We start from the raw sequence: 26023 nt of genomic DNA on the forward strand, positions 1-26023 counted from the left end.
TGGAAATGGTTACTAATATTCTGTCTACTCAAGAATCCTATTGGACAGCTATGTTTTATTAAATTAGCCACAGCAGATTTTTTCTTTTTTTTTTTTTTTTTTTTTTTGGCAAGGACCATTTTAGTTCAGAGACTGTCATATGTTGTAATACTGAGCTCATATGTAATTTGAAGACTAACCTCTGTTTCATTATACTTAGATGAATACCAAAGAAATCTACTAATCTCAACAGGATTAGCCAGGATCTGAGGACTCTATGAGAACTGATCTTGAGATCATCTTCCTCATATGAAGTATATTTGCTTTAATTAAATATCTTTTTGTGTGTATTAATCAGTGCTTTAAAGAATCTTCTTTTTACCCCTATTTGTGCCTTTTTTTTTTAACATCCCTGAGCTGCTTGTGCCATTGTAGACACAGTTGCCAAGCTTGCATAGCAGAACACTTGTCTTCCATACCTGTGTTCTCTGTCATCCTGTTAGTATGCAGTAGCATATGACATGATGTCCATTTTTAAGCTACAGTCTCCAACTTCATTTGGCATCTTCTGAGAGAATTTCAGTCTCTGCTGAAGAACGGAGAGAAGATAATGCCATGAGATTTCCGCCCAGACAGGTGATTTTGCAATATGCCATTGGCATATTATTACAAAACCAAATTGTCAGGAAGACTGATGACTTTTGCTGTTACTAGGATATAAGTCACCAGAGGTGTTTCTCTCAAGCCCTGACCTTCCCTTAAAGTCTGCCAAAAATCTGTCATGTCTCCTGCCCTGTGTTTGCCTTATATTTCTCCTCTCCTAAGATTTTCTACTAGTGTTTCAGCCAGAATCAGGTTTTCAACATCTCTACAAAGAACAAAAGGTTCTTTTCAAGATGACCTTTCTTGGTTCTCTTAAAATTGATTGCCTCCCTATTTGATCAAAGTATCACCAGTAGGGATGCTGCAATTCCAAAGGTGGGATCCAGCTACCTAATCATTAAGTATCTCATGTCACTGAATGCCCAAGGTGTCTTTTGTATGGAGCTAACATGGGCTCAGTTGTGCCTTCAGGAGCAATGACTAAGGGTCAGCAGCTACCATGCAGTATCTAAAAGGATGCTGGAATCTGTACTTGGCAGCTGAATCCCACTGTAAGCATAGTTGCATAGTCATAGGCATCTAGAGCTGTTTGTGTCAGCAGCTGACACATCTACATGGGGTTGGCAGATGTGGCAAGGGACTTGGAAAGCCATGGTGTTCTGGAGTAGCAGTTAAGAGGGTAGGCAGAGTGTTCAAAGATCTCTGTGTAGAGGCAACTTAAGATCCAAATGTCCCTTCAGTAAGTAGATTGACAGAGTTAACATTAGGGATTGAGAAATACTTGTGAAACTTTAATAATCTATTTGGTTTATCACGTTTGAGTAATGTACAAGTTCTGTAAGGAATATGGAGGACTTCTTTAAAACTAAAGTATGATTAGATTTTTATTTCTGAAAATATATCTTTGTTCTCTTAAAAAATTTGTTTTGATAGTTTGTAAAAAGCCTGAACCTGAATATGTGGGAGATTTATTTTTCACATTCGTGTAGATATTTACCCTAGGGGAATGATAACTGAGTTAACAAGGCAAGAAGGAGAAAGAATGCTTTAAAAAGTACATCTTTCTATCCTGCAATCTTACAAAGTTCTAGTTATAGTCCTTGTTTGGTTTCTGATGTTTCTGAATGTTACAGAGGTAGATGTTCCTCTAATATTTCTCAAACTCATGTTGTCAGCAGGTAGCAATGCAGGTTTGATGGTGGGTTTTAATACATAGTAACCTTAGAATAGATGAGCGCTACACATAGACAACAGGATATAAATAGTAGAGAGAAAAAAAAAAAGAAACCACCTTAAATATCTTTTGTATATGCCTAAAGTCAACACTCACTTCATGTCTACTCTATTAGTGTAAGAATAAAGTCATTAAGCTTGAAAGTGACAGGAAAGCCTGATGATCACCATCTGATAGGAAATGCGTGAGAAGAGTGGGAGCCATATGGGTCTGTCTCTCAGTTGTTTTCTGTAGTGAGGAGAACAACATAGTTTTATCCCTGTGGTGTAAACAGAAGATGGAGCTTACTAAACCATCAGAACGATATGAAGCCCTGTAGGATCCATTTAAAGGCTGTGGATAAGCGTAAATGTATGATTTCTCTATATCGTGTCCTATGATTCTTTTGAAGACGAATCAATATGTACTGTACTGTCTTAGCAGCAGTCCTAGTGTACCTTCTTCACTGCTTCTTAGTAAGAGGTATACAAGTAATGCTAATGGTAAATATTCTGCCATGTTTCACAGGGCAAAATGACCACCCAGGATATGCTAATACAACAGAATGCTTTCTTTAAAACATTTTTAGTAGCTGAAATTAAAATAATGGGCAACTTTTTTTGACTACTTGCTCAATTTAATTTTTGTTCTGTCCTAAAGGCAACAAGATTATTTATTTTATAATGGACATATAAAAAAGAGTAAGTATTTTTGTCCTTAAGGCTTGAAGGAGTTGACCACTCATGACATAGTTTCATTGCATTATGTCAGCAGTTTTGTTCTGTCCCTGTGAACAAGCTCAGCAACAAGAAAATGAATGGCAGGAAAATATATTGGACCAGATTCTTATACCTCTATAAAATGTAAGATCAGGAGTAATTCAGAGTTAAAGGGCAACTACCAAATATTTGCTATGCATGACAAATGTTTTTTCATGGAATCAATACACATCAACAGTGTGCTGTAAATGAACCCCTTAGTTTTTCTATAGCTTCACTATGTACTGAAACCCTTGGCTGAGTTCAGTGGTATTAGTTTTAAATTGAGATTAGAAGCAGAAATCAGGATTATTTGACCATGCATGCATCTGTTTTGACACCTGTTTCCTTACTTTTCCAGAGGGATGTAAGAATTGAGTGATTTACATCACTTTTGATCATCTATTTTCTTTTCTCTTGGCATCTGTCCTTCCTAAATTTATAATAAGTTTCGGTTTAAGGCCATGAGGGAAAATCTCAGAAGAGGCTCTTCAATTTATTTGCTTCAGTACTTATTTGAAATTGAGCAGTTTCTATTAATAATACTGCTATTATTTCTGTTTATATTGGTGCTTTGCCCAATATTTCTGGAATATGAACTCTTCCCAGCCTGCAAAAAAGCAGCCTCAGCACTGCCTGTCAATCTTAGACAAAAATAATATTAAATTTTAAAAATATTTTATTTCTATGGTAGTCTTTCTTTCTATTATTAATAGGTGAATCCTTATGGGTATTGAAGTATTTAATACCTTGCCCTTGTCACTGTCCAAAATGGTGTTTCATTTAAGGAATCTCAACAAGTTTAACAGATCACTTCTATAGCCATAGATACTTCATAAGAAATGCAGGAGTTTTAAATGAGGGCGTGTTACTGATTTGTTTATCTGTATTTTACAGGACCTTTAAGACACTGTATGATGACTGGCTGAAGAAAGAATTTAAGCATTAGCTCTTCAGCTACCTAGGAGTATATCTGGAAAACAACATAAAGGTGTGCTGGTATTGTGGTAGATCTATACGTACTATATTGAATCTACCACAGAAATAAATAACAGTACAGATGAGCCAGCACATCCACTGTCCTACATCTTCTGGTAGTGCTGGTTATTGAGATGACTGCAGTGAAATCGCTGTTTTAATTATGCAAGACAGGAAAAAGCAGCAGCTTGCAGTATGTGAGCTTCACACTAGCAGGTTCTCCTACCAGTCATAGCAAAACCTTTGCCTTCCTGGTGAAGATTTTGAGTCCTACTTCCACCTGTCGTGTAAATCAGGCTGTGTTGAGAGCTGTTGTCCAGTTGATAGTACTCTGCATATTTTGTGATCTTTTTTTCTAGCACCTCTAGAACAGTCTTACATGTCTTACTGTGACCAAAAAGTAGATTACTCTTTGACTGATCTTTTCCAGTTAGGCCTTCAACTTCTATAGCACACTGACTTGCCTGTCAAGATATTTAAAGTGATTGTCAGCTGTTCTCCTGTGTTGTTTTTATATACTATTTAGTACGTAAGTGACAATATGCAAAGCTACTAGTGATGGATCTGCAGATAATCTAGTACAAACATTCTTCAAGGCTTTTTTGATTATCCACTCTTAACCAGCATTCATCTTCAGATGACTAACTCAGTGCTGTATATAGTTCCTCTTTGATTGGCTTTGTCTATTCAGGTATGATTTTTCTCTTACGTCCTTCATTAAGCCAAAAGCAAGTTAATGGAATAATAACCACATTTTCAGTAACACACTTTTACTGGGAATATGCATGCTAAATAAAAAACTGTGCATTGGAGGAGTAATAAAGCGATGACTTCTGCCTACTCGCTCACCACCTGATTTTTCCCCTACTTTAATTTCTGTTCCTTCTGCTCTATTTCATGACAAATAATGTATTTTCTATAAGTTTCATCATTCTGCCACCCACTTACCCACCCTCTCTTTCACAACTTTAAAAAAAGAAAAATACATGTTTTACAGCTGATTTGCTTTGCAATTACATTGCACTGAGTTTTTCAAATGTTATATGATAACATTCAGATAGTACAGGGATGTTAAATATGGAGATGCCTCTGTAGCTATTCTCCAAGCAGTGTTTTCCTTCTGTGACATTTAAAGCCCAAAGTACTGGTCTTCACATGGAATTATATATTTTTTTTTATTATTCCTTTATAAAGGTAAATATACTTAAGCTTTTCATTCTATTTAACATTTCTAAAAATGTTAGCACTTGATTTTTCTTTTCTCCAGGCTCCTATACCCTTCATTATCAGTCTCTTCTTTTTCAACTGGTACATGAGTTTTTCACAGTGAGTCACACTTCAGAGTGAGTCATGTGCATATTGATTCGGGGAGACACATAAGCCTGCCATTAACATGAGAAATCCCATTAACTTAATTGGAACTATTAATGTGCTTAAACTTTAAGACTCAAAAGAAAAAAACAACCCAAAACCAAACAACAAATCCCCAGACTAAAACAGACAAAAAAAAGTTCTCATATTCCTGTATTTTTTTTGCACAGCTTACATTTGTGTATACCCTTCCTACATGCCAGCTTAGGTCATATATGCAATGCCTGTGGGATGGAAAGACATTTCTAGAAATACATTTCCATAGCATAGGGTGTCCTTGCAGTCTATATAGCTTGCTGGGTTGAATCCTGTCTTGGGGCTTTATCCTTCAATGTGCCACGTTATTTTTCCTTGGTTAGGAAAGTACTTGAAGTGCTTTGATGTTAGGTATTTGAAATGGATACTGAGTGTGCAGATAGTCTGTTTTATGAATATTAGGTACGTGCTCAAAGGTAGGTGCTTAAAAGACGGGCTTTTTGCCTTATGTTCAGAGAGAGAAATTAATTTGGAAGGTAATTCAGTCCTGTCTCAAATGCAGATATTAGGATGAAGTAAGTAAATTGTGGAAGTGCCTGATTTTCCCTGCATTGAAGACATAATACATAGATTATGCAGATAGCTCAGATTAAATGTTTAGCTTTCAAACAGTTTGAACTAGTTCAGAAGAGTGATGTTCTAAGTAATTTTTGAATCAGGGCAGGGCATTCTGCAGCTTCAGGTAGCTAATACTTCATCCCATTAATTTCACATTGAAAAACAAATGCAGAATATACTTCCCAAGATACTTAAAAGTGAAAATTCTACAGACTCCATCTACGACATCATTCTTCACAAATACTTTCTTATTATTGTTAAATTATAATTACTGAAAGCACTTAGTGTTCCACTCTGCAATTTTTTTGCTTTATTGAATTTTCTGTTATTTGAAAATCTTCAGCTACGTGGCCAAATTAAGCAGGAGTTAGAAAAGAGTGAAGATTATTATTGAAATACATTGAAGCATCTGTTGCTTTGCACTGAAGATATATTAGATCACTTAATATGAGCATCCTAGTAGTGGCTGTTATATAGAGATGAAATACTCTTCACTATGCAGTTTAAATAATAAATAAATATTTAATAATAAATCAGCAAGGGTAAAGCTTTTTATTAATGCATGGCATTGTTGATTGGCTGTTTTTTCTTTTACGGTTATTTTTTAGCAAGAGATAATTCTTGAAAAACACCAATTCATGAAAGAAAATGAGTCTTTTTTAGTTTATGATTGATATTTGATGTTTAGTTAATATCTTAGGTTTTTTTCAATCCTAAACCTTTTAGTCATGTCATGTGTATGTATGCATGCATATATCCTTTTATGAGCAGTGCAGGGATTCAGAATTGTCATTATTGATGTTAAATGCAAGGATGAATTAAAAAAAAAAGGGGAAATGTGAGGACCTGCTTTGAATGGAAATTCAAATGTACTCATTTGTTTTCTAATCTCATCTTTATAGTTCTGGCATTATTCAGTACACATTGAACTTGCCATCTAGTTCCAGGGTATATTTACTGCATACTGCCAAATCCTGCTCCAAAGACAGAGTAATTAATTTCTGGGGGGCTCATCAAGATAGGTGTCAATAGCACTTGCCCACTGAGGGGCAGTAACTACACATTCATGTATTTTTCATCACATATGTGAATTAATCATGTTTACCTAAAGTTAATACATTTTACTGTTGTAACATACTCAATTACCATGACTCAACTGACCCGGTGTCTTAACAGTATTTTCTTCTCCAGTTCAGACATTACTGTGCTTGAGTTCAGTGTTTGACTGCTTCAGACAAAAGTGTGGGGTTTCTTTAATGGAGCCCCAGTAAGAAAATACTATTGTGTGCAGCTTGGCTCATGTGCAGTAGGGTAGAGTTTAAGATTCTCCCTGTCTGCAGCTTGTAAAGCTTGGATTTTCACAGCACTTAGTCTCACATACCACTGAAAATGATCACAATGTCTCATGCCGGTTCCTGATGTAACACGGTGCTTCTGCAATCTTGTTTTCATAATTTCAATACAGCCAGGAAAGAAGCAACATAAACCTAACAACCATCCTGGAGAAGTTTAAATGACATGTTCAGCATCCCACAGGGATTATGGCAGAGGCAGGTAGACAGTACACTTCTCTAACATTCCGCTACTTCAGACACAAACCATCCTTGTTCTCCTGGTATTCCCTTGCTGAATGCAGGTTGCAGTCACTCTAACCAGACTCATAATGAATTAAACAATGGAAGAAGTGTAAACTGGGAATGCCTTTGTGAAGGAATGGCTGCAGATGTGTGGTGTATTGTGGAGGACAAGATGGAAAATGTAAAAACACCAAGCAGGGAGAAGGCCGCCTTGGGGAATGTGGGAAAAGTGTGCTTAGGCCACCAAAACAGTTCATGTTCATTTGTCTGTAAGAAATAGCACGTATCTTGTAAATGATGTACTCCTTGTCAGGACCTGTACCGAGTCCCAGAAGGAGATGATGAGTCCCAGAAGGACACAACAAGTAATGTAGAGACCCTGCTGTGGAAAAAGAGTAATGGGCAGTGGTACATTTTATGCTCAAATACTGCCTTTCTTTCTCTTTGCATCTATCAGGCATTTCCCCCTGGGAGCAGCCTGGGCAGCAGCAGAGGGAGCACTGAGAGCACAGGAACACTATCCTGGCTCAGCTGTCCCTGCCTTGGCTGCCAGGGAACAGCAGTGCCAGCGAACAACTTGCTTACCCTAATTTATAGAGGATGTTAAGGAACACTTTCCCTCTTAATTAGTTTTTAGTATTGTGTAAAATTAGAGTATTAGGCTGTAGAACTGTTTGGGCTTGTTGTGGTTTTTTTTTTACTTGTATTTCACAGCATAGTTGCATATCTTTCGAGTCAGGCAAAGGAGAGGTAGAGGCATGCCTCTGTAATGCAGCAGCTAGGGTGATATGAAATATTTGCGTGGTCCTGTGCCTGCCAAACTGTTTCTGCAGAAGAAACCTCCTTCTGATCTCATTGTTCCAGACCGAGTGGTAACATTTAGCTTATTAAACATCTGGTTGCTTTCTACCTTCCGTAGGAGGAGACTGCCTTCAGGATTTCATCTTTGCTGCTCGATCTCAAAAAGCTTATTTTCTTAATGTGTGATATGCTCAAAGATAAATGGGTAGTTAACATTAGTGTCTAGAACTGTGATGCAACAAGAAACAGTCAAGTTCCTATTATTTTATATCTTTTACAGTTTTGTTGGCATTATCTTTCTCTAGTGGGTGCTGTCTGAAAGGGTATTTGCAAAGCTTCTGCAAACAGATGAAACTTATGCAAAAATAGAGATACAAGAAGTAAAGAAAGATTTTTTGTTTGGTTTTAGATTTTACTGGACTACTACAGGAAAGTGTCCTCTGTGTCCTGAAGTGAGGGAATGAAATCACATTTTTCCTAGTAATGCTACTTACAAAAGTCAAGGCAGAAAGCAAACTCATTTTCATTAAAATCTGAGAAAAAGAGGGAATAAAAGGAAACCAGAAGTTTTGTATGAATTTTTGTATTCATAGAGAAAACTTATCTAGATAATGAGGTCATATGGTAGTCAGGAAATCATTGACATCTGTAAAATGAAAGCCATAACTTTAAGTGTGTTTTACACATGGCATAAAGTTTCTTGAGCTGTGAACTTGGTAACTTTAAGTAATAGCTAAGATTAAAGGTGCTCGTTGTTTCTTTTCCTGTTGCCTTTTAAGAGCGGAACAGATTTTCTCTGCTTTTTTTGTTTGTAGTCTTCATTCTGTGTGTTGCTAAATATTGGCTTGTTCTTTTAGATGAGGAGAGAGATGTCAAGTTATTGTGATAGCCAATCTGATGTACACAGAGTAGAACAAACAGGCTGCTTACAGAATTAGGTATCCTTCAGTCTAACATGTCCTACTGGGGAAATTTTGCCTTTTGTTTAGATGGAGAAATGAACAGGAAGACTTCCATATCTATATTTTCAAAGGCATTACCATATCTCAACAGATATGAATGAGATGCTAGACCTTATTACTTGCTTGCTACTATATTATTAGTTTCTTTTCTATGTGTACAGAAATTATATTGTTACACTTTTACTGCTGTAAGCAATTTTAATACTTAATTCAGAGTTCCATTAAAACACAATTTTTTTATTAAATCTTTTATTCTGTACCAATGTGATTTCCCTACCAATTTTCAATTTTTATGTATTATATCCAATATGTTTTAAGATTTTCTGTCTTGTGTTTTGAGGATCTGTGATTCTTATGTCCCTTCTCACTTAGGCAGAATTGGCCTTTCAAAGCTTAATATTAGAGTTTACATTGACTTCACCATTTCATAATGTCAAATTCAATTAATTGAGCAACTATGATCTAGGTGGCATTTTCTACCTACATTTGTTTGGGGTTTTTTGAGTCAAAACAATCACAAATAAAATGTTCTGAATTGTATTTATTTTTCTTTAGGTGACAGATATCTCTTCTTTATTCCTCTTTTTCTGAGAAGTGGGCATAAATAATTGTGGTTCCACTAGAACTCTCCCCACAGGGCTACTTCAAGGCTTCCCAGCAGCACACACAGAATTAGATTTTCATGCCCAAAGGGTCTCTGAGGAGGTGAAATTTAATTACGCAACAGAACAGAAAAATGAGGGAGTTCAGGGTAAGGAATGAAGCCTGGGAGAGAACAGCAGGAAACTGGGCGGTCTGGATTGTGAGTTTTATGGGCTTCTATGACAGTCTGAGGTCTGTGGATGGGCTGTAGATCTTTCTGTATCATTACCAGTCTCCTCCAGGTACATCCTTCTAACCAGGACGTGCAAACCTATTCTACCCCATTTGGGGGACATTTTGCTCCCCTTTCTCTCGTGCAACTATTAACTCCTTCGTTCCTCTTTGCAAATGCTCCCTGCAGGCAGCTGCCCCATATCCCTTTACACCTGTTGTATGGGAAGGACTGGGCTTCTGGCAGCAGGGATGGGTGATAGCGACAACTGTTTCTTGCCCCTTCACGTATGTTTCCCTTAATGCTTCCTTTTTAGTGCTTTATCAGTAACAGAAATCAAGGCAGGAAGGCAGAAAACAGTCACTAAGTACAGAAAGAGCCAACCCTACTCCGTGGTAGTCTGTAAATTAGCCTGTCTCATGTAATTCACAATTGGGTTGTCTAGTGCAGAACAGTAGTAGTCAATTTGTTCTAATAGTGTGTCTAATGAACCTGACATTGAATGGTCTGTCTTTTGAATGATCAGGAGATCTGCCTATATAATATTCCCCACTTCTTCTCATTCATATTGACAACATTAATTTAAATTTGTGTAATTCCCCAGTCTATCTTAGGCTATTTATATAAAACAAATCTAATGGAAATAACAGAACTCCCTTTCATTCTGTTTGTGTATTGTTCAGTAATATTTTTGCTACGTTTTTTTTTTCTACTCTGTTCCTGTAATGGCTAAATACTCACATGTTCTCTCCCTTGAGTGATTCAGATGCATTGAATGTCATTATTCGTCTTCCTTTATTTGTGTTAAAAAATTTCCTTGTGTGTGTATTTTCTACCTTTAGAAAGTTCATTGACTATACTTTTTTGGGTGACTTTTGTCTTAATTCACTTACATTGGCTTGTAAAGTGACAGCTATTGTGTTACGCTCTTTCCTGTGCCTAGCACTGCTGCAGTTCTTTGCTTTTTGCTCCAGGGGGCAAGAAGCACTTTAATCTCTGGTACAATTCTCAGATGTAAAACATAAAGTTAGGGCAACCACCATGGAAGATGGCGTCATAAATAGAAGGGAAAGACCTGTAGTCTGCTTCCTTTGTCTATGCAAATACATAGCAATAATAGTCCTTCACGACCCACACTCTGCAGAGTTAACCCAACCCTGTTAATAATCTGTGTAAGAATATTGGTTGCTATGGCAACACATTCTGTGGTACCACTTGACTGTCAAAATAACCTCATGAAATATCATGCTAAGAATGTTTTAGAAATTGACTTTGAAAATAAAAAGGAAATAATCCACCTAACTTTAGAAGATATGGCTGGATTCATGAAATCTGCAACAAGGGAACAACTGGTTTCTGTCTGAGGGGTATCAGACTAGTAGTGATGGATATATGTTTCTCAGCTTTGGTGAGTGAGCTGAAATAGAATCTAGGAATATTTTTTTCTGCTTAAATTAATGGTACACCACTGGCATCTGTGTCTAAAACATTAGCACAAGAGTCCAAGGTTAAATGATTCTCAGATGTTACACAGTTTGAGTTTGTACCTGTTTGTGCAGTGCCTTTGCTTCCCTTACAGTTTCCATCAGCTTGTTTTCATCTTCAAAACTGCTGCTTTTTCTCCACTTCTTTCCCCCTGCTTTTTTTCTTTCTCCTCTACATTCCCTTTCTTGCAGCAGACTCCACACATTTCTTTATTCTTTTGGCTAAAATAATCTTCAGTTTAGGTGTGGGGTCTTTTAATTTTTTACATGGCCCTCACAGAAGTGCTCTAGAGCTAATGTTACCACTAGATTAATAGATGTGGTCAGCCACTCTCTCAAACAGCACTATCTTGGTCAGGCAAAAATCCAGTCACTTCTGAAAGATTAAGATAAACAAGCATTCCTAAGGACAGTATTTAGTATCTGAATATCAGGGAGGCTGCACAGACAAATGTCAAGCAGGCTAGAGTAGCTATTATATATTCCAATTTACATATGGACAAACAAGTTATGAATAAAATTTACATTTTTTTCTTGTCTTTTTTTTTAAAAACATGGTCTTTTAAAAATCATTTATTACTGGCTTAACTTTCCTCCTCCTTCTCCAGAAATCAATAAAAGTTGCCACTGCAATTCATTCAGTTGGGGTGGACTGTTCTGGGTAGCTAAATAACATAAATAAATGGGAACTGTCCACTCTTCCTGTTTCTGGCTGTCAAAAAAAATATAATAGGATACTGGTTTGAACAAAACTCAGCATTATTCCCTTATCACTGAGACCAATATGGAAGCCTTAATGGTCACAGCTGAATGACTTTTCGCCCATACTTTTCATCCCTTTTAGCTGAGGAAACTAAAGAAGATGGGTTGTTTTTAAATACTTCCCCCCCCCCCCCCAATAAGCTAACATGTTTACTATTGGTACATATAAAATAAAAATTAAAACCTCATTTTTTGATGGAATTTATCTTCTTTCTGCCAAAACCTTGCAGTGATCCAGGCAAATGTAGTACAGCTGTACTTTTCTGAACACAAGAGATGACTATTGGAGTAAGATCCCCTTAGCTTATATTATTACCTTCTTGTGGATAGTATTTTTTTTAATATATGTTACTTTTTTCTTCTCTGTGGTATATCCTAAATTTAATGATGTTAAAGCAAATTTCTAAGTACACTGAAGTAGAAATTGCTTATTGCTTTATAACAACGAATGTATGATATTATGCTCACACATATTTGTAGTATAACTGTATGTAGGTCAATATGGACCTTAGTGTTTACAGCAGATTGACAGCTGAGTAGTTATTTTGTATTAACATAGCAGTTTATCTTTTGGAATTTATAAATGGGAATTCTTTTTATTAAGTAAAATATTTCTTTACAATATATCACTGTGTTGAATTTGAAAGTACTCCTTCTTTATGCACAGAGACCTTCTTCAACATGCTTATCAACAAGAGAGGAAGAAGAAGATGATGTAGTTGAAAATACTTGCGGTCCTTCAGGTTTATGGGAGGCATTGACTCCTTGTAATGGATGCAGGAACCTTGGATTTCCCATGCTTGCACAGGTATATGTTTACCTTTTCATCATAAAATATTGACTGTAGAAGAGCTGCTCTACCTCTTCTGTGTCTTACCTCTTACAGTAATTTCTAGTCTTGCCTTACTACCTTCATAATTGTTACCCTCAGTTTTCACGTTAAGCTTTAAAATTAAATGTCAAGGCTTGGTCATCCTGCTTTAACAGATGATCAGATGAGTTCAATATTGAGACTGTTTTTTATTTATTACCTGCATTTAGACAGATTTTATGTTGCATAGCTTTATCTTCTGATTCAGTCTGGAAAGAAATTTGAAGTCACATAGTTTCCTTTGGGAGAAGTAGTCTATTTTTGACCAGCTTCTAATTAATATAATGACATCTCAGCAACTTTTCTTATAGAATTAATTGAGGACATCATGCATAACTCAACCAATGTAAGAATATAGCCTAAGATTTCTCTTTGAAGATTATGTAAGTTATAAAAATGTCCCAAAACATTTTCATATGCTCATGGAAATGTAGAAGAGAATAAATATAAATGGGTAATATACTCTGGTTTGGGTCTCAACAATTCTCAGAGCAGACCAGTCTGCAGTATCCACCAAGGCATGCCAACAGCTGTGTCCTGAACAAGTGATATTGTATTGCTGCAGAACAGGATGATGCTTATTGCTGCTTCTGGGTCTTCCTTGTTCTCTCCCCCTCCCTGGTGTAGTTTAGCACTCCCATTTCTGTAACATTTTTCCTGCTCTTTTCTTGTAGCATTGAATGGAGACCTGCCAAATTTCTGTTTAGAAATGTCTGGTTTTTCAGTTGCATCCTTACTTGGCACTGCATTTAAATAGCTTTGTCAGATTCTTGTGTACCAGATTGGAATTACATATCCTGTCTCACCACACTTTATACACTGTTGCTTTCATGCCGTGACTGTACGTTTTATTCCCTTTAGTCTCATGGGACTTGCACCTGTTTGAAGTCAATGCTAAAGCTTCCACTGCAGTCAATGGAAACAGGATACAGCAACTAATGTGCTTGAATAACAATGAGCACTGCCCTGTCTTTTTATAAGGAGCTTTTATATTCCTTTCCCCTCTCAGTAGCTGTTTTTTACTTCATACTATCTATCATTTTAGACATTTGGCAAGGTGCAGAGCTGTCAGAATTATCCTGATTTACAATAGAAGGGCCATAGTTACTAGTTCCTCATTTTTAAGAATTTGTTTCAAAAATTTTTCTTAAATGGAACTTTTCTTATTTAAATATGCATTGTCAATGGTTTGATTATCATCATATTTCCTATGATGAACATATATGCTATTTTTGGAGTGATTTCCTAATTTTAAAAACCAGTTTTGTTTTCCTTGTTTCCTTTTGATGTAAGCTATATGTAAAGCGTGTTATAAAATTGAAGAATGCACTTTAAATAGAATAAATTTAGCTTTGGTTTTTGGTTTCTCTATTTTATGAAGAAATAGTCATTTCAAGAACAAAGTAAGTTTTAAGATTGTGACTCTGGAATTAGTTTTATTCATTGTACTTAAATTTTATCCTCAGCTTTACAGTATCTCATTTTTCTTGGTCTGAGTGCTAATAAGATTTTTAATACTGGGTAGAAAAAGGGGTATAACACACATATGTTCACTCATGAAACAACAAATCACCTTTCTAGATTGTTTCTCTCCATAAAAATTGAAGATAGAGATAGTTTTGGGTCTTTGTTGTTTTTTTTTTTTTAATGGAAGAGAAGAAAGCAGTGAAAAATCTCCACATTATAAACCGGTGAATTCAGTTCATAAAGTGTTACCATCACTGTATTCAATATTTCAAGCTGTTAGCTAATCTGTCGGATCTTTCACATTTACTTCAGAATGCAGCAGAGAACATCTTGTTCTAAGGGATTGAGAACACAAATTAATTATTTCTGGTTTTAGATTAAGACCAATATCTTTAATTGGTCCAACAAATTACAATAGGTATAATCTTCAACTACATGTTTTTGGTAAAAGTACAAAAAATTGTTTCTGATACTCCTGTCAGTCCACTAACATATGAGAAAATGCAGACTTTATCATAAAGAAACAATGAGATAAGGATACTTGACATGTAAAATCAATATTCTACTAGTGATCCAAAAATAGAGAAGAGAATATATCAATTACTCTTGAAAACAAACAAGAAGTTATTTTTTCCAGTTCTAGTTAAAAATAGATTTTATAATTACATTAGTATACTGTGTTTAACATCAAAGGAGTACAAACATTAAGATTGATTCTTGGTTTATATACACAGAAGTACAATGGTAAAGTCAAAGTGAATTTTAGGAGAGATTATGACAGTGTCTGTCTGTGACTTGATGGGCTGTTTTCAATATACCAAAGTAAAGAATAATTCTCTCTTTGACAAACTTGATTTCTTTATTGCATTATGGAAAAAAGCTTGGCTGGAGGTACTTCTGACATGCACTATGTCATTTCTGTCTGTGCTGTGCTGGAAAGTGTCAATTTCAAAAGGGCTATTGTAGAAAGTTCTCTGTAAATTGTTCTGCAGATATCATTTAAAAAGTAAGATAACAGTAATAAAGGTATTCTCAGAATAAGCAACTGTCTCACGATTAGGGAAGTCCTGGAAGAGCTTGATGCAAATACATGTGTCTTGTAAAAATTCCAGGGCTTTAGAAAGAGCCTAATTCTACATCAGAAAGAAGCTAACAAACAGCTTCATCCACCCTGAAAATGAAAAACAAAGCTAGAGAGCAAGGGTACCCAGCTGGATTTTGACAGCTTGAAAGTTAAAACACCTTTTCTTATTTTAGCAGAGTGAATTCCATTTGTAGGCTATGATTTAAGGTTAATGCGAGGCTATTGCTTTTTTGCTGAAACTAATCCTTTTTTTTGGGCAAAAATTCCATCCTTGGTAAAACTGAGGCAAATTTTTATGAAAAATGTTTACTTCCACCAAGGAGTATTTTATAGCTGAAAAAAACTCTTAGGAAATTTCTAAGGAAAATCTAAGGAAAACCTTTTTTCCACCTGTATAACTAAGTATCTTCTACATGTTCCAGAATTTCTAATAATTTTACATATCAGCACAGTTTTGGAAAGTTTTAAAGATATAAACCCCAAATGTGGTTCTAGAGCAGTCTCAAATTCTTGCATTGGAGGCTTGGTTGGTAACAGTTTACTCTACAATGACATGTCAGTTAAACCTAGACAAAGCTTTTATAAATGGAATGATAGATCCTTTTGCATGGATCTCCAGTTCCTGTAAAATCTTCCTACAGTAACCAGCAAGATTTTTAATGCTTTTGGTGGTTGGGTTTCTGGGCATCATAAAATGAGAATATTCTTCTTGTCCAATAGGTGGGGTGAAAGAATATAGTTTTATCTCAGAGTAGCCACAGAAATAGGAATTATGTGCCAAAGTATGACATTTAGCTGGAGACATCTTGCTGTGCTGTGGGTAAAGTACTGGAAAGAAAACTAAGATATGATCCTTAAAAAATATTTTTGAGCAATGCCTGCTAGTGATAAAAAAGAGCTCAGGCATTCTAGTGTCATTATCATTGACCATCTTACACATGGAATTAGTATGAGAGAGGGTGATAATTAAGCTCAGTGTAGAATGGGAAAATTTAGAGGTACAAATAGCATAATCAGGTACATATGAGTTCTCCAGTTAATTGAGTTGACACTACAACTTTGTTTACATTCTTTTGAAGCAGTCACAGCAGAGACAGCGATAGCACTGAAGATGTAGGAACACAGGCTTCAGCAAAGTGACTGACCTTGAACACAAACCTGCTGAGACTGCTAGCCACAGAGTCAGATTGTGAGCCTGTACTACTACCACATTGCCTGCAGTTTGTAAATTGTAGCAATAGCTGCAATATAGCTCTAGATTCACAGCTACAGCCTCACTAGTAGTCAGACCTTTGGTTATTGAGTGTACGTGCCAGAGGTCCTAAATTTCAACCTGTATGACTCCTGCTGTTGTAGTGGGAGACTGTCTCCTCTGCAATCCAATCTTCAGTAGATTGTTTCTTCCCAATCTGAGTTTCAACAAGCTTTTCATCCCAGTCTCCTTTCCAATGTGTATCTTCTCCATGCCAGTCTACTTGTCATTGTTCTCTTGGTTCGATTCCGGCACTTTGCTCTTCTGCATTAACTTTGTTTAGCCAGCGAATGGAATTAGGTTTCTGTCCTCACAAAGGCAAGAGCAAGAAATTTAGGTTAAGGAAAGATTCACCTCTTTATATCTTAAAGGAGCTTAAATTCTGCTCCCTGATCTATGTTTGTACATGTTTATGACAGTTTATGTGGAATGCCATAACCTGCATAATACAGAGTTATGGTAATTTTTGGATGCTTTTTCATCTGGTCAAATTTGAACTTGTATCAAAATTCTCTTCAAATATAAAAGATTTGAAAGTACCCTCATATCAACAAAGCCTATAATCTATTAACAAATAGAGGCTATGGATGTAGATCTCTAAAACAGAAAAAAGCTGAAAATTTTATTTCCTGTGATTACTCTATTTTTTGTATGGTTTTGTGCAAGACAGGTGCTCCTACCAGCCTAGATTAAAAATAAAACAAACAAACAAACAAAAAAAACCCCTTCCAAAATATAGCTGGCTGTTTCCACTGTGTTCTAGAAGAAGCTTCATATCCAGTAAGGGTATGATGCATTTTCTAAAGACAGGAAGATCACAAATTCCCAGATAGTATATTCCTATCTAGATATTTCAGAGAGGTTCAAGAACAGTTTGATTGACCTTGTTTGAATGCAAACTAGCATTGTGACAAAGTCATAAAGAGAACTTTGGAACATGCTGAGTTAAAAAAGCCGGTCCCAAACTATGCCCTAGCACAAGCAAAGACTGTATTTTCTTGTACATGTATATAGATGAACTACACCAAGTTCTGCTCCTTGATGGAAGAACATTCAGTTCTTGACACTAGTCAAAAGAGAAAATGGAATGAAAATTAGAGCTTCATGATTTTTGGCTTTATTCAAAGGAAAAAGTTTTGTATGTGGATATTGTCAGTGCACACTGACAACTGGTGAATTGTACTCCCTGGGGCAAGTATGTCAGGAGCAACAGAGGCTGCCTGGAATGGCAGGGCAGGTCCTTACCCAGCTAGGGCTTGTCCTACCACCCTTATGAGGGATCAGGGCAGGCTGGGGGGATGGTGTCTGGGGGCAGAGCCCTGAGCACAGTACATAAGTTCGTGATCTTGAGGCATGTCCAATGCCAAGCCAGAAAATCGGTCCACATGTTGGGTTTGGGATTAGCCCTGGTAAGGTTAATCAGAGCTGATCAACAGAATGACTATGGTGATGAGGCAGGCCTGAAGTGAAGCTGGGAATGTGGTCTGCAAGTCAGGGTCCAGATCATTGGGGTTGGTGGCCCAGATGTGCTAATGGGCACAGATGTGGCAGTTAAGAGATGCAGCGTTGTCAGGCACAGGCCTGAGCTGAAATGTGGCTCCTGTGTCCATGGGCATGGGTGTGGGAGCTAGGTGAGGCTGTTCAAAGACAGTAAGACCTATTGCTGCACTCAGAACTGTGACAGATACTAATAAAAGTGATAAAATGGAAGCTGAATTGAAGTGTCGTGGTTATTTGACCTGTTATTGCAGAACAGAAGAATAAGACCAAGAAGGAGCTGATGTACCAGATTGCTTTGCATGCGCTTTATATACAGGTTATTCATACATGTGTGTGAACATATTTCACCTGTTTTTATAGCTGCGTGTTGTGTCTGACATTTATACAGACAGAGTATTCCACCATATCCTGAAGATTCCCAGTGCTGCATGCTGTAAAAGCAGCAAGGACTTGTAAAAACCTATGAAGTGCAGAGACAATATGAGTAACAGTAGGGCCTGGGCTCTGCAGAGTGCTGTGCCTGTTAGTCTTACCCCTGGCTCTCATGGGCAAGATAGCACCTTAACTTCCACAGTCTTGTCATATTTAAATGTAAAATAGGCGTTAAGCAGTTGGGGTGTGGAGGTGAAGTTACTGGAATGCTTTGGCAATTTCCCCAATAAAGTCTCCTTATGGCAGAAACTTAGAAGATTGGGTAAGGGTAGCTCCTCTCTCCTAGTTTGTCCAAACATAGGTTTTGGGAAATTAATAGGAAGCAATGAACAAAGATCAGTTTGGTGAGGGCATTTGTTTGCTTTATCGATTGGTTAAGGGCCCCAAGGTAAGAAAGAGGTAGGGAATATAATAAGTAAGTGTCGAGCACTCTTTTGTGACAGTAATAGAACTGTTTCTTGGTCTTAATCTTCTATTCAGCAGTGTAGGTTAATTTACTGTTCAGCTCCTAATGTATTTATTTTACAAAGTTTATCAGTACCCACACACATACTTACTCACATTTTCTTTGGAATAAAGCAGTATACTCTAAATGTGTGAAACTCTCAAGTTTTCTTTCCTTTTTTTTTTTCACGGATAGTGTCCTTTAAATGTTTCTCAGCTAAAGGGGCAAACAGGGCCTGATGATAAACACAGGGCTGTCTTTAGTGTCAGAGAGATGGATGGTGCAAAGTCCTGTGTGATCGTTGTAATCGGTTTAAAGCAAGCAGTCCGCACACCTTAATCTTGACAACCATGCCAGCATATTTTCCTAATGCTGATATAAAGTAATTGTGAGATAAAGTAGGTTTAACTGTGTCCCATTCAGGAAGTTGCTGGATCAGCTTGACTGCACTGTCTCTTGAATTATTGTATGGTTTACTTAAAAATCCTGACAGTTATTCCCTGTGTTGGGTGTGATGGCCATCCAGGAAGATCCTATGTCTAACAATTACAAACTGAAAGTATCTGTAAAGAGAACAGCACAGGTGCTAGGGAAAAACTGAACTTCCGTTTGAAAACTGTAGGTCTTCATGTTGCCAGTTGCCAAGAAGCATGGTTATTTACTAAAACATTGACAGATATGGGAATTTTACCTAAATTTAAAAAAAGACCTTAAAGTTTAAAGAAGCTGTGCATTTCTAGCATAATGTCAGATTTTCATCTTTTTTGAAGCAGTGAACATTTGGGAGACCTTCACATTTACGTTTAAGACTGATCTATATTCTGCTTATACAACTCCAGGATTTCTAGTGGTAGGAACTTTAGAAACTGTGGACTTGTGACTGTATGTTTAGGAGTTAAACTGCATATAATACTGTTTCTTTATCAGTATAGGCTCTGATAGAGATGTTTGCATTTTGAAGCATTAGTTAATAGAGTTATGTATTTTATGTCTGACTCCCAGAAGATAATGATGTCTGTACTTCTTTTTATATAATTTTAAAAAATACTTTTTAATGGGAAGGAATTTAGTATTGTTTGCATTGTAGAAGTGGGTTAAGGTTATTCTATAAAAAACAGGACATAGAAAATTATTATGTTGCATTTATGTTTACAATTGCAAAGACAATTCTGGATACATGAGAGATGAACTAGGAAATTAAATAAGGAGCTAACTCAGTTTGCACATCAAGACCAAGTCTATTCCTAAAAAAATACCTGTACTTATACTTTCTGGAGAGAGACAACATGACTCTATGTAGTCTCCTTCTGGAAAATTTTAATATTGAGAAAACTATTGGTGATTATTTATTTTTATTTTAATGTATTCTTCCAGTAAGTACTGCCATTTTCAGTTGCATATAAAAATTTTCCTACATTTTAAGCTCAGTGCGAGTGTTATAGTAACTGTTCCAATGTATGAGGTGCAGTAGAGGGAGTATAAAAGAGGGAGTATTTCTTTTTCTGCTCTTTAATAATAAAAAAAAACCCAACCAAACCCAAAAAGTGTATTTTTAACTGATTGCTATTGGCTATGGTATTTTAACATCATGGACCCAAGAAATGGTGTCACCCTTCTCAAACAACTTTAACCCTCAGTGCATTCAGTGAAAGTACATTTCAGGTTAGACTGGTAGAGAAACAGATCTGGCTAATATTACTTACTGTTAAAGTTTACCAATATTAGAAATTAGAAATAGAAGGTCTTGTGGTATTATCTAATGTATTTGTTACAGAGGAGGAAACCTTTTATCTTCTTTGGTGATGTACTAATTTGATAGGTGATGATAGGTAGAGAGAGAATTCTTTTCCAGGGATGACCACTGTTAGCCAGGAAAAGTTTAGAAAAACATAAATAGCCAAAGTGAGAATTTTATCTTAGCCATAATATTTTCCTATAACTTCTATTCCTCAGTGAAAGATATGATTATTTTATTCTTAATTTAGTAGATTAAATTATGAGTTCACTTAAATGGGGTTGACATGGACAATTATGTTACCTGTAAAAAAAAAAAATCTGTTAAACCCTTGATTTGCAGTGTTGTCTCTTCTGCAGTAAGCTGAAGTTTTATTGGTAATTTCAGGAACATGCCACCCACACACTGAAGCAGCTACTGAAAAGTGCAATATGTATTCTGCCTAGAAAGAATCAGCAGGTGATGATTATACCCTGCTGCACAGTGATGGGAAATATATTGAAAAAAATTTGTGGCCTATTTTAGTGCTATGCTACATTTACTGATTGTGTTTTAAGGAATGAAGCTAAGCATTTTGTTCTTCCATACAGCATGTAGCTTCTTGATTTCCAACATAAATGTCTAGTTGCCCATGACTCCATATGTCTTGTGGCAAATGCATTTTTACTGTGCTGGTTGTACCATCTAGACACCTCTACGTGGGTATGTAATGTAACCAGAGATGATGAAATCTATTTATCTTTGAGTATTTTCAGAATTGACTGGACAAGACCCAGAGCAATGTAAGGGTTAAGATAGCTTTGCTTTGCCTGAACGTTTGGACAAGATGACTTCCAGAGATCTCTCTTGTATACTTATAAACATCAACATTCTATAAATCTCTGTAAAATTCTAGACATATAACCTCAGATGAGCTAATTTCTTAAAAATACTAGGACTGAACTCCACTTTTTTCTGTCAGGTGCTTTGTCCTCTGTCAGGAGCTGGGAACGTGATCTTTCTTTCAGAAACAATGTGGCCAGTAGGTCCAGGGAGGTGATTGTGCCCCTGTACTCCACACTGGTGAGACCACACCTCGAGTACTTTGTCCCGTTCTGGGCTCCTCACCATAAGAAGGACATTGAGGTCTTTGAACAAGTCCGGAGAAGGGCAACCAGGCTGGTGAAGGGGCTGGAGGGCAAATCATATAAGGAGCAGTTGATGGAGCTGGAGAAGACGAGGCTGGGGGGAGACCTTATCACCACCTACAACTACCTGAAGGGAGGTTGTAGAGAGGTGGGTGATGGTCTCTTCAGCCAGGTGACAGGAGATAGGACAAGGGGAAACGGCACTAAGCTGCACCAGGGCAGGTTCAGATTAGATGTTAGGAGAAAGTTTTTCACTGGAAAAGTTGTCAGGGCCTGGAACAAGCTGCACAGGGAGGGGGTTGAGTCACCATCCCTGGATGGGTTTAACAGATGGGTAGATGAGGTACTTAGGGACATGGTTTAGCATCGGACAGAAATGGTTGGACTCAATGATCTTAAAGGTCTTTTCCAACCTCCTGAATCTGTGAATCTGTAAATTACTGTTTGGGAAAGTCTGACTGTCCCTGTCCAGCACTGTATAAATAAGGGCACTGCTGGTCTCTGTTGTCTCTTGGTGTGGTCATGAAATAGCAAAATTAAATGGGATGAGATAGAGAAAGAAGAGAGGTGTCAAATAACATTGGAATTTTTGATATATATCAGAAATCATCTGAAATATTTATGACCATACTGTTTTACAAGATGAACTTTAATTGCTATTAAATATACTCAATGTAGAAATTAATGTTGAACACTCACATTCCCAACTGAAATATGGCATGATGTTCCACTGGGAAGTTCTTAAATAGTATTAAAATGTTATATTTCGTTATTTTGCGATTTGCAATTTAGTGGTAACAAGAAGACGCACTTTCAGGGAATGTTTTTGCTTTCAGTACTGCCTGACCAGGTGCTTGAAAAACATAATCCATTTGAATTGCACAGCAAATGGAGAGCAGTAATGCATAGCAAATAGTTTTGTATATGAACAAAGTTCAACTTTGTGTTAAAAACTTAATTAAATTTCAGCTGCTTCATAACAGAAATATTAAAAGCAGTATGCTGAAACTTGAAAGCTCATGTAGAAGTACCTAGTGACTCTGACCAGATTGGGTTAAGTGTTCAGTATTAAATTTTCTGGGGAAAAAAGCCATCATAAATACTTTATATTTGATATTTCTGTGATAGTAACAGAAGGAAAATAGTTTATATAAAAATAAAAAAGGCTGGTATTTGAGGTATCTGGAGTTAAGGGATCAATTGTGTGCTGATACCTGGAAGCTGTGATTAGTACATGGATTTACTACACAGATTAGCCTTTAAGCCGTGCTGTGGTAAGGTTGTGGTCCTGTGAAGGGCTATTTAAAGGCACTAGGATTTTGGGACTTTTTCTGAGTCCAGCAACTTTTTTTTCAGTTTTAGGTTTGGATTTTTTTGGTGGTGGTACAAATATATTTGAGAACTACTGACAAGCTAATACTGGAAACTGAGACAGGGATTTTTTGTTTGGTTGGTTTTTTTAACTTCAGTTTTTAGTATTTGTGAAATTCATGGCTTCATAGAGAAAGTCTCTGGAGAAGTCTGTAAAATTGATAGAATCTGATTTCTATCTGAAGAAAAGACCAGACAGACAACTGAGCATTTAGAAAGAACAACTTTGTAGTCTGTAACTGTGAATCCTCTCCTGCTGTACAAAAGAAATTGGGTTTAATGTGGTGGCTGTTGTATTTCACCAAAAACTTCCACTACCCATTATACCGAGTCTGAAAATGAGATAAGTCCTGATCCAACAAATTACTTAAGCCTACTTAAGCTTAAGCATTAATGTGCTTAATACTGTTTGGGCTTCCATATATATAGTACTTTATCAGGGGACACTTATGTGTTCACAAAAATCCAAACCCAGTATAAAGTTGTGATTCTTAAGATCTGAAACTGATAGTTATGATTTTTCCACTGTTGATAATTCAGAATTAGGATGAGCTCATGAATTGGAAGTAAAATATAATTAAAATATGGTTAAGGAGAGTCCATAGTGGAGATACAAAATGGAAATAGGGAAGGTTACATTGTTTCATGATAAAGTAGTTTGGGTTTGTTTATTGATAGCCTCTCAGAGAAATAATTGCTAGGAAATGAGGGACACCCTGGTTTCTGTTTTTTTTTACCTCGAATGGTGTTAATTGCTTGTATTGCATTAGAGTGCAAATGCTCTATTCACTTTCCAGAAACAGTAAGCAGTCCTGATCCATAAAATATTGGTATAACAAATAGAAGTAACAGTAATGTTACTAATAATATAGAGAATAGTTGTGTTACTTTAGAAAAAGAGGGACATAGCTTATTTAAAACCACATTATAAATGCCTCTCTGTATAACCAGAACAGTCCACCAGATATTTTGCAGTTTTTTAACAGAAGGGATGTAAGTGTGAAGATATTGAGGAAAATTAATAACTTGACAATATCAGGTTGACTATACTTTACTGGAGGTGCTATAATTTTATAGCATCCTAATTTTTGATTCACAGCATTTTATAATGTGAGGGGGGAAAAAAGAAGAAACTAAAATCTTTAGGCAATGCAAAATCCCATTTAATTCAACCTAATTTTGAATTTAATGAAATTAAGTCTATAACTCTCACGCAGTTTTTTAGTCTAATTGTCCAAGTACTTACAACCCACTAATTTTGTCCCTAATCAACCTTTGTCTTTAGCAGATGCTTAAGTTCTATATACACATAAAGCTTTTTCAGTAGACTGTTGTAATCCATCTGTATGTGAACAGGTACCTGATGTCTGCTTCATTCAGTCATTGTTTTTGTGTTGTGATGAGTAAATATTAACAGCAGAAAGTTCATTGAGAAACTCATCTGGCTGCTTGTGCTCCCTGTATCAATGAGAAAGTGTGGACACCTCTGAAGATGTTTAATTGATTGCTCTTTTATGTTGAACAGGAAGCCACTGGAAGCCAGCCAGCATGAGAGATGGAGGGATGTGGTTGACTGCATGCCTAGCTTTTGTGCTAAATCTGTGAGCAAATTAAACACCAGGGCACTTACAGAGGGTAAAGAGCTGATAAAGCAGAAAGCCTTCTGTCACTCCTTTCTGCCCACTTCTGAAGTGGATGGATTAGGTGTAGCTTTTTTGTTTCTTTTGAATGTAATAATGTTCTATTGTAAAAGTGCATGAACAATTTTTCAGCTGCCCCTTAAGGATACCTATCTTAACATCTTTCTCCTAAGGACAATTATTTCTTATCAGGACTGTATGACCAAAGAAGAACAAAGAAGAAACTCCACAGTCTGGATTGTTAAGTGGCTAGAACCTGATTTTCGACCCAGAAAGATGCACTGATAAATATTTCCTGTTGTCTAGTTCCAGGCAGTTCCACATGAAATATGGGCTTTCTGCATCCAGCTCTGAGTCCCCAGTACAGCAAAGTCATAGAGCTGTTGGAACAAGACCAGAGGAGGGCTCCAGGGGCTGTAGCTCCTCTCCTACAAAGACAGGCTGACAGAGTTGGGCTTGTTCAGCCTGGAGAAGAGAAGGCTCTGAGCAGACCTAATTACAGCCTACCAATATCTTAGAGGAAAGTGGGAGAAGAACTGTTCACCAGGGAGTGCAGTGAGAGGACAAGGGGCAATGACTGAAAGAGCTGAAAGAGGGTAGGTTTAGATTAGATGTTAGGAAGAAATTCTTTACTGTGAGGGTGGTGAGGCCCTGGTACAGGTTGCCCACAGAAGCTGTGGCTGCCCCCTCTCTGGAAGTACTTAATGCTAGGTTGGATGGGATTTTGAGCAGCCTGGCCTAGTGAAGGAGGCCCTGCCCATAGCAGGGAGTTGGAAGTAGATGAACTTTGAGGTTCCTTCCAACCCAAGCCAGTCTGTGATTCTATGATTTCTGACCAGGTGTTGCCTCATTGTGAAGTTATGAAAGTATCTTGAGTTTGCAAACTACTTGAGTGCATGTAAACTTTAAGCATTTAAGTTGCTATTTTCTAGTTGAGTTACAAATTTTTAGAAACATAAGAAATTAGTTGAATCAAAACCTACAGCAGTAGAATCATCTGGCAAAGCATTTTGTGTACTTTTTACCATTTTGTTTTTGGGAAACGTTGACATGGAAGTCAGTCAGCATGTGAAGGAAAGTCTCACAGCATTTAGAGAGAATACTCATAGTGAAAGTGTTGCCTACAGCTAGTGTGGGGCTCGACTCCTGAATTCTGGCTCAATAGATACATGTTTCTATGGTAGCTGTTCTGAAACGCGAACC

At 36.8% G+C, this 26023-nt stretch overlaps 1 protein-coding gene across 6 annotated transcripts in view; it reads left to right on the forward strand.

Moving 5' to 3' along the window:
- ANKS1B (ankyrin repeat and sterile alpha motif domain containing 1B) overlaps positions 1–26023 on the forward strand; it is a gene marked incomplete at both ends in the record, with an annotated part of 442540 nt that overhangs the window by 96569 nt on the left and 319948 nt on the right. For all 6 annotated transcript variants that reach the window (XM_084267805.1, XM_084267813.1, XM_084267814.1 and 3 more), the window contains one exon: positions 12564–12704. In XM_084267805.1, coding sequence (XP_084123931.1) covers positions 12564–12704 — 141 coding nt within the window. The remainder of the gene's footprint in view (positions 1–12563; positions 12705–26023) is intronic.

The sequence above is a fragment of the Gallinula chloropus genome (assembly GCF_964237585.1).
Source record: "Gallinula chloropus genome assembly, chromosome: 1".
In the NCBI taxonomy this organism is placed as follows: domain Eukaryota; kingdom Metazoa; phylum Chordata; class Aves; order Gruiformes; family Rallidae; genus Gallinula; species Gallinula chloropus.